The sequence below is a fragment of the Thunnus albacares genome, chromosome 5, assembly GCF_914725855.1.
Source record: "Thunnus albacares chromosome 5, fThuAlb1.1, whole genome shotgun sequence".
NCBI lineage: Eukaryota > Metazoa > Chordata > Actinopteri > Scombriformes > Scombridae > Thunnus > Thunnus albacares.
The window spans coordinates 28,266,844-28,280,717 of record NC_058110.1 but is presented as its reverse complement, the minus strand read 5'-3'; the positions used below and the strand labels follow the sequence as shown (position 1 = coordinate 28,280,717).

The 13,874-nt window shown below is 38.7% G+C and overlaps 1 protein-coding gene across 3 annotated transcripts in view; it reads left to right on the top strand.

Moving 5' to 3' along the window:
* Positions 1-6,950: 6,950 nt before the first annotated feature.
* hspg2 (heparan sulfate proteoglycan 2) overlaps positions 6,951-13,874 on the top strand; it is a 101,111-nt gene continuing 94,187 nt past the window's right edge. For 2 of the 3 annotated variants that reach the window (XM_044351414.1, XM_044351413.1), the window contains exon 1: positions 6,952-8,036. In XM_044351414.1, coding sequence (XP_044207349.1) covers positions 7,950-8,036 — 87 coding nt within the window. In that variant the 5' untranslated portion in view covers positions 6,952-7,949. Of the gene's footprint in view, positions 8,037-13,874 lie in introns of all 3 variants that reach the window. The other variant, XM_044351412.1, reaches the window with a different exon arrangement.

Genomic DNA, 13,874 nt, shown 5'->3' with positions numbered 1-13,874 from the left:
AGCATTATGGAAAAACCGCACTTTGCCATTGACGACTCCAAGTATAGATGGGATGCGATGAGTACTGAGGTACTAACTGTGTCTCATAGCATCTAACACACCTGTTCCGACGCCTGTAAAGAGAGGATATCCTCACTGTGGCTGCAGTTGAAGCACCAGTCAGAGGTGATCTTTATCAGATATGTAGCTGTTGTTTGAAGTGCTGTCAGAAAAGTCCCAGTGGCTCTTGCTGCTTAAAGGAAAGTTGAAGGAGGACTTGTCAAAGTAAAAACTGTTGTTACCATGACTGTAGTGACCGCTGCTGTGTGGCTGAGTGTCATCAGTCTGCCTTAAACACACATAATTGCCATTTGCAAAATCTAGATGATGGTTAGAACAAATATCAATATGAGACATATTCCTCTCATGCATACTGGTTTCTAGCATAACTAACACACCCATACCTTGTGATACTAAAGGATATTCATCAGTTGCATGGTATGTTAATGAAAAACATTTCTTCAGCACCTGAATTTTTGTCAGTGCCACCATGTTACCTGGTTACTTCCCTTAAGATTTTGTATGGGTTCATCTCAGGTCAAGCATGGTTTGATGCTGTCAGCAGCACTGAGGATCTCCACTACAGCCTGCAGCACAGACGTGACCCTGTTACAACAGTTAAAAACTATTGCTATGGTGGATTTAATCTGAGGATGTTCAGACCTGAAAATCATGACACAGGTTTTTAGCTGGCTTGAAAATCAATCTAAATAAGACTTTCCACCATATTAACATGATGCAAAAATGATGAATACCACAGTATAAAACTACTCCTTTACATTTAAGTCTTGCATTCAATATATATATATATATATGTGTGTGTGTGTGTGTGTGTGTGTGTGTGTGTGCATGCTTGCATGAAGTTTCGGGTCATTTAGAAATCTTATTTTTGAAAGAAAAGCACAACTTTTTCCATTTAAAAACATTAAATTGATCAGAAAGTCTAGACATTGTTACTGTTGTGCTACACTGTTACACTGTTGTGCTGATTAAAGAAGGCCTTCTTTAGTCTCGTTCAGTATCTGGAGCATCAGCATTTGTGGGTTTGATTATAGTCTCAATATGCCCAGGAAAAAAATAACTTTCTTCTGAAACTCGTCAGTCTATTGTTCTGAGTAATGAAGGTTATTCCATGCGAGAAATTGCCAAGAAACTGAAGATCTCATAAAATGGTGTGTACTATTCCCTTCACAGAACAGCACAAACTGGCTCTAACCAGAATAGAAAGAGAATTGGAAGGTCCCTGTGCACAACTGAGCGAGAGGAGAAGTACATCAGAGTCTCTAGTTTGAGAAACAGATGCCTCACAGGTCCTCAACTGGCAGCCTCATTAAATGGTACCAGCAAAAAAACAAGTCTCAACATCAACAGTGAAGAGGCAACTCCAGGATGCTGGGCCTCTAGGCAGAGTAGCAAAGAAAAAGCAATATCTGAGAGAGACTGGCCAATAAAAGGGAGATATTAAGATGAGCAAAAGAACACAAACATCGAACAGAGGAAGATGGGGGGGGGGGGGGAAGTGTCTAAGTTTGAGAAGAACATTTGTGAGAAGCAGAACAAATGAAAAGCTGCTGGAGGAGTGCTTGATGACATCTGTCAAGCATGGTGGGGGAAATGTTTTGTTGATGGTAAATTGGGAGATATGTACAGGGTGAAAGGGATCTTGAATAAGGAAAGCTATCACTCCTTTTTGCAACACTATGCCATACCCTGTGATTGATCCTCCTACAACAGGACAATGACTCAAAGCACAGCTCCAAACTATGCAATAACTATTTAGGGAAGAAGCAGTCAGCTGGTATTCTGTCTATAATGGAGTGGCCAGCGCAGTCACCAGATCTCAACCCTATTGAGCTGTTGTGGGAGCAGCTTGACTCTATTGTATGTAAGAAGTGCCCATCAAGCCAATCCAACTTGTAGGAGGTGCTCCAGGAAGCATGGGGCAAAATTTCTTCAGATTACCTCAACAAATTGACTGCAAGGCTGTAATTGCTGTAAACGGAGGATTCTTTGATGAAAGCAAGATTTGAAGGACAAAATTATTATTTCAAGTAAAAATCATTATTTCTAACCATGTCAATGTCTTTACTATATTTTCTATTCATTTTGCAACTCATTTGATGAATAAAAGTGTGAGTTTTCATAAATATATATCATATATATATTTATATATGTATGTATATGTATGTATAATGTGTGTGTGTGTGCGTGTGTGTGTGTGTGTGTGTGTGTGTGTGTGTGTATACACTGCCTGTGCCAGAGCTATAAAATGAATGATAGCCTATGTGGAGCAGTATCGTCATCATAAACAACGTGGAGTTTGAACCTCTATGTGAGCTGAACAGTCACACAGTGTCAAACATAGAAGAAAAGATTTAAGGAACTTGATTGTGAAAGTCAAGGCTTGAAACAAGTAAGAATCGTTTCTTCTACTTCTTGTCTGAAACTGTCCTAACTAGTTAAGACTACATCTAAAATGTTGAGCTCATGTTTGTGCACAGATCTCTACGTCACAACAGAACAATTCAATTTGTTGTTGCACCACCTGCAAATTACTAGAAACTGAGTCTGAGTCTTGAATTATGCATGGCTTAATATTATACCAACTGTTAAAGAGCCATTCTGCAAATTTTACACATCATGTTTGTTTTTTCATAATGTAGAGTAATCAGTCTGTGAAAAAAGTTGTATGTTATCATCTATGGCTCTGAAGTTAGTGTTCCAAATCTGATTATATCCTCACTTTGTCTTGGCTTGGGCTTGTAATTACACCTCTTAACAAAAAGACACTATCAAGTTGCATTATGGGTAGTGTAGGATCTAGTGTTTGGGGGGTTTGATTAATATTAGGGACTAACTGAGGATACCTCTGCCTGTGTTGCAAGTCCCCCAACATTATGGAAATGAAAAAGTGTCTTTAGTTTTGTGTGTAGAGGCTACAGCTGTAAAATGTTGTCCATCCACTGACATGTAATAACATCTTACCAGAGCTTTCCCTCTGACCTACTCAAGTCCAGATCCAGATGACTTGTAAGACCCAATGTATGCTCATATATATGTTTATAGAACGAAGAACATGTCCCAGTTCAGCACATCACACAGTACCTCATTGGCCAGTGTTGCTCATCTTTACGGGTGGAGAAGGAAGTAGAACATCACAAGCTGCAAACACTTATTGCCTAATATGTACAACATACTGTACACTGTTATGCACTTAATTTGGTCTCATTGGGAAACTGTTTGTTTTTGTTACTGAGGTGAAAGAGAGGCCTCTGATGAGATCAGTGCAGCAGATAACCAGATGATGTCATTCTGGTGTCATCTAGCAGTGACACTCCGAGTATATCCAGTAACGTTGTGGTGTCCTACGCAACTTTTCCTGGAGTGTTTGTGCTTGAATGTGTGTGTGTGTGTGTCTGCATTGCATTCATGCATCTGGGTTTATTTTGGCGAATGATGCAGTCTTTCAGATGCAAGTCAGCACTATAGATAGACTTGACTGTGTGTGCCTTCCTACCACCTCTTGTAACAAATACAGGCTACTTGTCTCAGAGAGACACCCAGTCGGGCTCCTGGTACTGTACGTCGAGACACTGGACTGCGTCATTGCTACAAATGACTTTGTTACATAGTTGCTGATGGTGAGCTTCTCTCATTATGTCAGCAAAATTAGAACATTTAGAGCTTTAAAATGTACACAGACACATGTGATTATAGCTGTGTTTATTTCCAGATTAACCATGAAGTCTGTTAAACTCTGCAAAAGGGCTTTACAAGCAGATGCTTGGTTCCTTTAACTCCCCCTGCAAACTTTAAAACCCTAGAGACAAAATGTGCTTGTAAATACTCAGTTTCACTTTCAAGGAGTGACTCACTTTCAACACCATAAAACTGTAATTTCTCGTGATTGTGTCTCAAAAGAGTTGCAAAATGTATGAGTCAACTAAAGGAATGCTCATGTCTTACTGTACAGTACTTGTTGTCATGTCTTGCTGTGTTTTTAAAAGTTAGCAGCTGTCAATTTTCAAGAGTCGATAATGAACATAATGTTCAATTTGTACTCTGTTCAGTAGTTTAAAAGCCATATCCCTTGTTGACTCCTATTTTATGATGCTATAATATGATGATCTTGTTAACCAAATAGGAATTTGTGGAATTATTTGATAAAATAAGGGTGAAGACAATGAAAGACGTGACCCACATATGAGAGTTACATGAAAGGAAAGAGAAAAAAAAAACTCCTGTGTGTCCTCCCATTTCTTCCAGCATAATTGAATGTGTATCAGACCCCAAGGGCATTGTTCACCACTGAGAGCGGATGCATTTCATATACTTTGGCTGACCTGTAGTTCATTGTTACAGCTGTTTTCTACAGCTGCACAGTCCAGCTCCAGTTGGCAACACACATGGTGCAACAGTAACTCTAATGTAATACACAGAGCTGGCCGGTGGTACAGTGAGTCATAGGACATCTTCACCACTATACCGCATGGCTGAATCTAATAATGTGTAAAGACTGCAAGCACAGCAACAAAAATGGGAGTGAATCAGATTTGGTTTGTCTATGTCGACCGCTTCAAAACTTACTGGTGAGGGCATAACCATTACGTTATGTCCTAAACTGATAAATTTGTCTCTCAGTAGTCACATAAAGCCATTGAATAAGCCTGAATGTCTGGATTTGGTTATTCGCTTTTACAGTTAATTCAACTTTTTTTACCCCAACATAAATCTCAACTCACTAGCAGTAGTAGCACAAAAGCCTCTTTAAAAGCCAAAAGAAAATCAAACACGTAACTTCTGTATTATATTATGTTGTTTGTTGTGTAAATATAGATTCTTTCGGCATCATATTTAAGCAGGCAAGAATTCTGAATGCGCTACCAGTAGGTTACCTTTTAACTGATAGCAAAAGTTTAACAGTCATGCACTTTATTTGACTCTAAACTGTCCAAAATCCAAAATCCAAATATGGTGTTTGTGAGCCAAAGAAGACTTTGCCAATATTGGCAACGCAGGAGGCGAGGAAACAGAAGTATCCTACAAAGTTTGTTGAAAGGAACATTAACGTTGGGACCTATAATAATGGGTTGAAACTGTGCTGTACAGTTTTCGCTAAACATGTTTGACACAATTTTTCCAGTACTTTTCAGCTGAAGGGAGACAAGGGAGGAGTCCTCAAATCACACCACTGTGGTCAGCGAGATGCTTCTGGTATATATTCACAGTCAAAAACCAGTTAGTTCCAGAAATTATCTCTCTTGTATCCAAGGGAAGTCTAAAGAGCGCGAGGATTCCTGCTCTGTGGCCTTCTGTTTACTTGTGATTCAGTATATATGGTGGTCGTGAATATCATATCCCCAGAAAAAGTTAAAAAGTCAAACAATCAAGATTACAAAAGTTGATTATTTGACACCTGACAGCAATGGATACCAGCTTGTGACCCCTAAAAATAAAGCAACCTGTGATGCCTCATCATCACTAGAACTGCTTAGTCAACGCTTAGCTGAATAACAGAATATTTTTCTGCAACCATTTTAATAATCAATGAATTGTTTTGAGTCATTTTTTAAATAACAATACCAAAATTCTCTGGATTCAGCTACTTAAATGTGAATACTTTCTGGTTTCTTTAGTCCTCTATGATGGCAAACTGAATATCTTTGGTTTTTGGTCTGTTGGTCTGGACAAAATGACGTTTTATGTTCCATCTTGGGCTTTGGGACACAGTGATCAACATTTGGATCAAATGACTAATCGATCAATTGAGAGAATAGTTGACAGATTGACAATGACAATGAAATCCTTAGTTGCAGCCCTACTCGTCACCCGTTTGACCAGCTCAACAACAGTGATTTTCCTTTCCAGTAATTCACAAGAAAAAAAGGAAAGATTAGAGGAATATCTGAAAAAATAAACAGAATATCTCTCATTTTTTTCCATTCACCATTTGTGATTTAAAAACAACAAAACATGCAAATAACATTTTTTTTCTTTCCTTTTTTTTTTTTTAAACATCTTTCCTTTGATGTTGACGTTACATTCGTAGGACTCCAACTAACTTGATAAGCCTCTTCTGTTCATCTCCCTTTTAGCCTATTTTGGTGAGCAAATGAGAGCAGCTCCTCTTCATTTCTATTCAGGGTTCATCTTTTAATTGGCAACAGCTGTTCTGTCAAATCTCTGAGTGATACAGTATGCTCTTTACACTTGTAGTAAGAGTAGTTATATAAATGGACACAAACATGGCTACTGACTTCTGTAGTTAGTTTTATATTTATGTCAAAACTCTGACGAGGCAGTTAATTGTGTATTTACTTTTACTTAATGTTTGAATTGGGCCTTTGTATCCACTGCAGTTATTTTAGGTGTAATACATCCTCTAACAACCAGTAGAGGGCACTTAATGCTCAAGCATACTGTGTTCAGTCAGAGAAATCTATTTTGATTTAGTCTGCAACTGTAGTTAAATTACTTTTCTAACAATGTAACGCAAATCTCAGTCTTTTACTGATCACATGCTCACCATAAGCTCATATCATTACCATTAATTTACTGAGTAAAACTTTATCTGCGTGAAACCAAGTTTCAGGAATGACATTTAGCACTCTGAAAAATATGTGTCTTGAGGGCATGAATAGTGCACTACAGGCATGTACCAAGTTTCTTTCCTACAGAAAAACACCTCATCTCTGAGGATTGGGTCTAGTCTTCTCCATTTAGCTTTTTTTTGGCTCAGTTGTATTCTTAAAGTCTGATACTTTAAAAATTGTGAAGTTTTTGTATGACACTGACATATTGATATGTCACGCATACATTGTATATATAAAAAGTTTTTATTATAAGAATATTATACAAATATTATAGAAGACAATAAATGAAATAGCTTCACCCTTTGCCTTTTATGTTTTATGTAAAGCACTTTGAATGGCAAATGTGCTATACAAATATACTTGCCTTACTTTTTACTTGCGTATTCCCATTTTATGCTATACTTCATTACATTTCAGAGGGATTTGGTGTACTTTTTTACTCTTGACAGTTAAAGCTGTTACTTTGCAAGTTGCATATCGAATCTATTATCGATTAATCTTCCCAAAAGTGTAAAAAATCAGCTTCACCAAACTGTAAAATGCAGCTTACACGCCAATACATCCAAAATAACACTCCAATATGATAAATGTATAATCCTTAAAGGAGTCATTCTGCTTAATGAACACTTCTACTTTTGATACTTTAAATCAATTCTGCTGCTAAACTTTTACTCAGGTGGGATTTGCAGTTTTTTTTTTTTTTTTATTGCTGCAGTATCGCAGCAAAGAAAAAGATCTCAGTAGTTCTTCCACCGCTGAGGTAAAGTCAGTATTACATTACATGAATACAAGGACATTTTTCCGAGGCACATGAGAGGAGTGTGTGGTCATGTACAAAAGCTACCATGGGTCTACTAGGTGGCGTCTCCCCCTCACTGGGATTAGCTGTCTTCTCTTTCAGCACTCCCTGAATTCCATTCCGCCTTTTAGTTTCTCGGCAGCGCTCTGTCTGCTCTATCCCAGCGCAGGACTTCCCTGTGACTTGCAAGACCGCATTTAGTCCCACAACAAGTCCAAGTTTCGGAGTGCACGAGAGGAGAAGCACGTTCGGAGTCCCCTCCGAGTCGATATTTCACGTCTGTGCGCAAAACCAGCGCGAAAAGGATCCTTTTTTTTTTTTCCTCTTTTCTTTTTTTTCCCTTTTTTTTTTTTTTTTACCTGTTGATGAAGTCCCACCGGGCGTGGGGCGCAGAGGAGCAGCCGGGTTTCTTCACAGAGAAGAAAAGTCTGAAAACGGTGCAGATATCACACCGCTCCAGTGGCCAGGAGGAGTGAAGGACCTCGGGTTTTTCCTTTTTTCCCCAGCATTTGCAGCCTATGCTGGGTTGGTGGAAAATGGGCACTCCGACCACTTCGATCTGTGGACTTATCCTCTTCTTGATACTCACATGCCAGCTGGTCACTGTAAGTGAGCTAAAACTTTCTCTCTTTTTTTGCTCTTTCTTTTCACTTTTAAAACTCTCTACTTGGGGTTAAATGTTTCATTCACCCATAAAAGTGACCTATAAAACCATTTAACCCCCCCTCAACCCCTCAGAGCTTAAGTCAAAGTTACAAATCAGTGCCTTTATGTCCTATTAAAGGCAGAAAAAGAGCATGTGTTGATGCTGCTATTTATGTTCAGTAAATAATGTGCTGTGGTGGTGCAGGGCTGCTCACATGCAGGTGGGCTGCATAACAGATTCCTGCCCACACAGTCATATCATGTCAGCATGGACCGTAAAGATGCTTTTAAAAGTAATATGACAAACTAGAACCTCCTGTTAAGTGAAGCCGGTCTAAGTTTGTCCATAGAAACAAGCTATTCATAGTCTCCCTGGAGTCTTAAACCTTCTCAAACTTAGTCATGCTACTCCTTGTGTTGCCTACACTGTCTGTCAGTTATAACATATGTATGGGGTTTTGGTTTTTTTTTTGACTGCAAGGGCTAAAAGTATCTGAAAATGTGCATTTAATACCAGCATGTTAGTCCTTTGTGTCCTCGCACATTTTCAGACTGACTTCTTTTCTTTGTCTGCCTCATTGATGAGTAAGTCAACCTGGAATCCTTAAAGTTGAGGTCCGTTTGCAAAAAAAAATGACTTAATGTAATAAAAAAAACAAGAAAAAAACTTTTTAATCTACTGCCCTTCTCACCCATCAACATCTGCTCCAGGAAGGAGAATGCACCATAGCAGTTGCACCCTCTGGTTTTATTCGTCCGGCTTTCAGGGCTGCATCTAGCCATTTTTTAAATTATTATTATTGATTATTTTTTCTATTATTTGATCATGTTTCATCTATAAAATGTCTAGCACCAGTTCCAGGTGCCCAAGATTATGTCTTGAAACTGCTGATTTTGTCCAAACAAAAGCCCAAACGCCCAAATATATAGAATTTACACTGATGTCCAACAGAGAAAAACAGCATTTAAGAAGTTGGAACAAGAGAATGTTTCACACTTTTGCTTGACAAATAACTAGCAACTATTTTGATAATCCAACAATAGTTTTAGTCATTTTTTAAGCAAATATTCCAAAAAGTTTGCTGGTTTCAGCTGTTCAAATGTGATCATTAATGCTTTTCTTTGTCATTTATAATAGTAAATTGATTATTTTTGGGTTTTGGACTGTTTGTCAGATAAAATAAGACATTTAAAAACTTCACTTTTGACTCTGGGTAATAATGACGTGATGATTTTTCACTATTTTCGGACATTTTATAGATCAAACTATTAATCGATTAATCGACAAAATAATCGGCAGATTAATCGATAAGAAAAACAATCATTAGTTGCAGCCCCAGTTGCGTAATTTTCACATTATTTATGGATTTCTATCAGTCAAATTAATTAATTGATTAATTATTTCAGCTCTAGTATACTGCCCACTCACTGTTGAGTATTTATCCTGGTCTAATTAATGATATTTCAGTGAAATAAGTTGTCTTTACTTTGCTATATCTGTGTTATGAATCATATAGAAGAGGACCATTGCTTTGCTGCTGAGAATAGACCTCCGCCCTCTGGAGATCCCGTCTGGTCTCTCACCTTTGTGCCCTCTAATAAACAGAGCTGTCATGGCTGAGATATCTGTGACTCCTCACTGTTGATTCGATCTGAAACAAAGCCCTTTGAGTGATGGCGCATAGTTCCAACGGCCAGCAGACATAAATCTTTCACCTGCTGGATATGTGCAGTGATACGCCAGACGCTTGAAAAGCTATAGTGTTAAAATTTTTACGACTTCAAGGTATATTTAACATCCAGCGGTGACATGCTATTGAGTGCGTATCCTATCCAGCGGACAACATGATCTATCACTTTGCAAAGTCGAGACAGAAGACGCGTTACCTGCATCTTCAAAGTCGAGTTATGTATCTACAATATCATCGATCCACAAAAGCTACCCGGTCCCCAGGGTGCTATCATCATCTGTTGTGTGCTGACACTGGAAGGTAATAGGAGACGGCCTCTACACTTTTACCACAGCCTTGATTGACTGCTAGGCCTAAACAAAACAATACCAACATAACTGAATTATCTGGAACCACAAGCATCTGTTTCTTGCATTATGACTTTGAACTCCAGCAGCCCTGTCTCTTGATTCAATTATGCACATGTACTGGTGTTACTATGGGCCCTCCGTTCTCCCCGCTGGAATGTCGGGGTCATGCGCATCAACTCAAACAATCAAAGTCAATAAAAAACTCTCGATGGGTAAGAGCCCTCCATCACAAATGAGTACCCACATCCTGCCGTGAACCACCAGTAGCACTAGTGTGAGAAATTACCCAAGACAAGCATTTTTTACAGCTCAATATTCAATAAAAAAGGGGCTTCTCACAAATCTATTTTGACACATACTGGTGTTTTACCAGTGAGAATGGATTATCTGCTTTGTTGCACTTGCTCTTTGCTCCTGCTTCTTCTACTTTGTTTTCTGGCGTATGACATCAGACCAACTGTGAGCATTGCTGCAGACAATTTTGGCACAGAGATTTCTCCCAGTATAGACTGTCACAAGTGTCCCTTGACTTCATTGGGGGTAGGACTGGGGTTTGGGGGGATGGGCGGCCTGAATTCCTATGACTATATATTATGCGTGTGTGTCATTGGTGTAAATTGTTCTGTTTCTCTGCTGTGTGTAACTCAACCCCTTCATCCAGGGCTAAATATTATGCGCTGACAGTCGGATCTGATGATTTATTTAGTCTATACTGGGTAATGCATTGACTAGGCGAGGTGGTTGGTCTCTCTGTGTGGCTCTTTGTCGTTTCAGACGGGGCTACCTGGTGTTTAATTCCCATTCAGAGTCGATGAGGATCGTATGGAGTTGCAAAGCACAGCAGTGCAAACACCAACTCCACTCCACAGTTTGAACAGTGGGGAAGGTCTGCCCCCTCCAGACCCATTCACATAATTGCTTGGAGACTGGGTTCAGTAAACATTGCATTGTTGAATTATAGCCCCAGGAGAGAGGCCATCTTGGCGCTCGGGACAATGCTGTACTGAAGTTGCTCGCCCCCTCCTCGAGCACATTGGCACATATGGAGTGCAGGCCAGCAGGCTGGCATTTGTTGACTCTGCAGTGAAGTGTGACTTGGGCCCGTATAGAGGTCAGGGAGGTGAGGACTCTGAACCTGACTCTGTTTCACAGTTCAGCAGGGGTTCCTCATGATTTATTCACAGCCAAAATGAGCTCCTGTAACATAGTTAACTAATCTTTTCACTTTTAATTCGTGTATGCAAGCAGACATGTTAAGCTGCTGTTTTGTTTGACTCTTCTCACCATTTAACATTTTGCATGTTTATGTGCATCGCATTCAGTCATTTAGAAAAGATGGTACTCCACAAAAAGCTGTGATGTGGGAAACAAACTAGACCAGAATCTCAGCAAAGGCTTCTGTGGGAGTTATTGTCTAAAAATCTCCATTGAGTCAGTTTTAATGTTTTAGTTTGTGGTTCTTTCCCTTCCTAAATAAAGACAAGTGTGTCCAACCCTTTGCACGGTTTTGATTCAGCCTGTAGTTCAGAACGGGATATGTTGAAGAGCTCGCTTTAAGTGCCTGGCTCACCGTAAGGAATCTGTTTTAAATATATAATTATTCTTTTTTTATATTTTTGTATGCATCTTATATGTTTTTTGCTACCCTCCAACCCTTTTTCCTCTATTTATTTAACTTCAGTATGGAAATCAACTTTCAACCAGGTCAGAAGTGCTAATTTAAAGGCAAAGTTTTACCAATTCTGCTCCTTTTCAGTGTTGAACTGATGAAGCAGAAACTGAAAACCTATTTGTGTTTAGAGTTGCAACTACAGATTGTTTTCATTATTCATTAATCCTCAGGTTTTTGTCACTGAAATGTTAGAAAAAAAGTGAAAATATATTTTCCTAGAACCCAAGGTGAAGTAAGGAAATTGCACGTTTTTTCCCACCAACAGTCCAACAATCCACAGATTAATCGATTAACAATATAGTTGTTGATTGATTTTCTTTCTAATCAATTCAACTCGATTGGAAGGTTGTCTACCACTGTGGACATAGTGATCTTAGTAAAAGTTACACTAATGTTCCATGTGCACTGCAGGATTTTCACACTGATTTGTATTTACATCAACATTACCATACTGTGCATCATTTATAGTAAAGAACTTAAACATGTCAAAAACATTAGTGTGGTCCTTTAAGGATCCACATTGTGATCTATATGCTACAGCACCCCCAAGTCTGGATTTAACACCTCCTTTTCTTATCTCCTGATTCCATTTTCAGTTTGCAGCCAAAACACAATGATCTAGTATTATCAGATCAGTGAGGTACATGTACTGTAATGCATATGAGGAATTTTCGATTGCAGAGATACAGCAGCCTTAAAGATGTCTAAAATGTATTGTTTTTTTCACTTCCCCCTCGTCCAGGACACACACACACACACACAAACTAATGTCTTCTCACAATGCAGTGTGCTCCATGGCCGTGTGCTTTCATGCACAATGTAGCATCCAAACACAGCTGCACCTCAGCTGGTACAGCAGCAACGCTGTGCATGTGCTGACATGAGCCCACATATTCTTGAGTACCGCCTGTTGTAACTAGACTTCCACTCTTTCCATTCATACCTCTTCAGACATTTACATTTTCCCTCTCTGAAGTGCATGTCCGTGGATGGTTTTTGTTTCAAATCTCAGTTTATCATTCGTAGATTATCCTCAGATTGGTCAGGAGCTTCTGTCAGGTTGATTCTGTAATTAAATCTGCTTTGTGTGGGTTACACCATGAACTCAACACACCTCCAAACAAGAGTAAAAGGGAAGAATAAAAGGTTTTCATTCTATTTTCTTCAGTAATGCTTGTTAAAAATTATTATATGATCAGTGTGAAGCATGCTGTACTGATTTAAGTGGCCATCCTTTAACAAAATTTAATTTGCTTCCCAGTATATGCAAATAAGTGCCTTACTGGTGAATTGCCTGTGAGCAAGATACTAAATTCCTACCAATTTCATGTTGTCTTTTCAGTTTGGACACATCTTCCCATTCACTTCAATGAGAAAGTGTGTCCAAACTTTTGTCGGGTACCGTAGTCTGACCTCCTTGCAATGCAGCAAGTAATAAAAGTCTTTCCCTGCACGAATCATTATGTATATTATTATATATGTAACTGTTACATATAACTGTAAGTTACATATTATATATGTTATATGTTATATATGTTATACAGTTACATATTATATATATAACTGTTCACATTCAAAAGAAGTCTTTGTTGCAGTCAGACAGTTAAACGAGTGCCCTTTGGCTCCTTCTGTTTCAGTGAAACCTACTCAAAGTATATATGACTCTTCATTCCTGTGTTATGAAGCTACAGGTGCAATAAAACCAACAGAGTTCATAGTGAGGTCACAGGATGACCTGAGGACAAACACTGTCTACACCACAAGCAATAAAAACAGCTAATGGTCAGAAAAAAAATTGTGGGTAGCAAATCACAAATGTAAGATTTTTATGTCCTTCGCTGTTTTCAGTCAGTGTTTTTTAGGAAAGTATTAAAATATGAAGGATATTCATCTGAAAATTGGAAAAAAAAGATGTAAGTGCTACGTTTGAAAAATGGTTAATATCGAGTGTTTCTTCTTCCTGTGCTTTGAAATTCATTCATTTTTGCGAAATGACTGCCAAGCTGGTCTTTAATTTGATGTACTTCATTGTCGATGGCGACTCTGCTCTTTTCCGGAAATAGTGAGCTTTAAATCTAACACGAG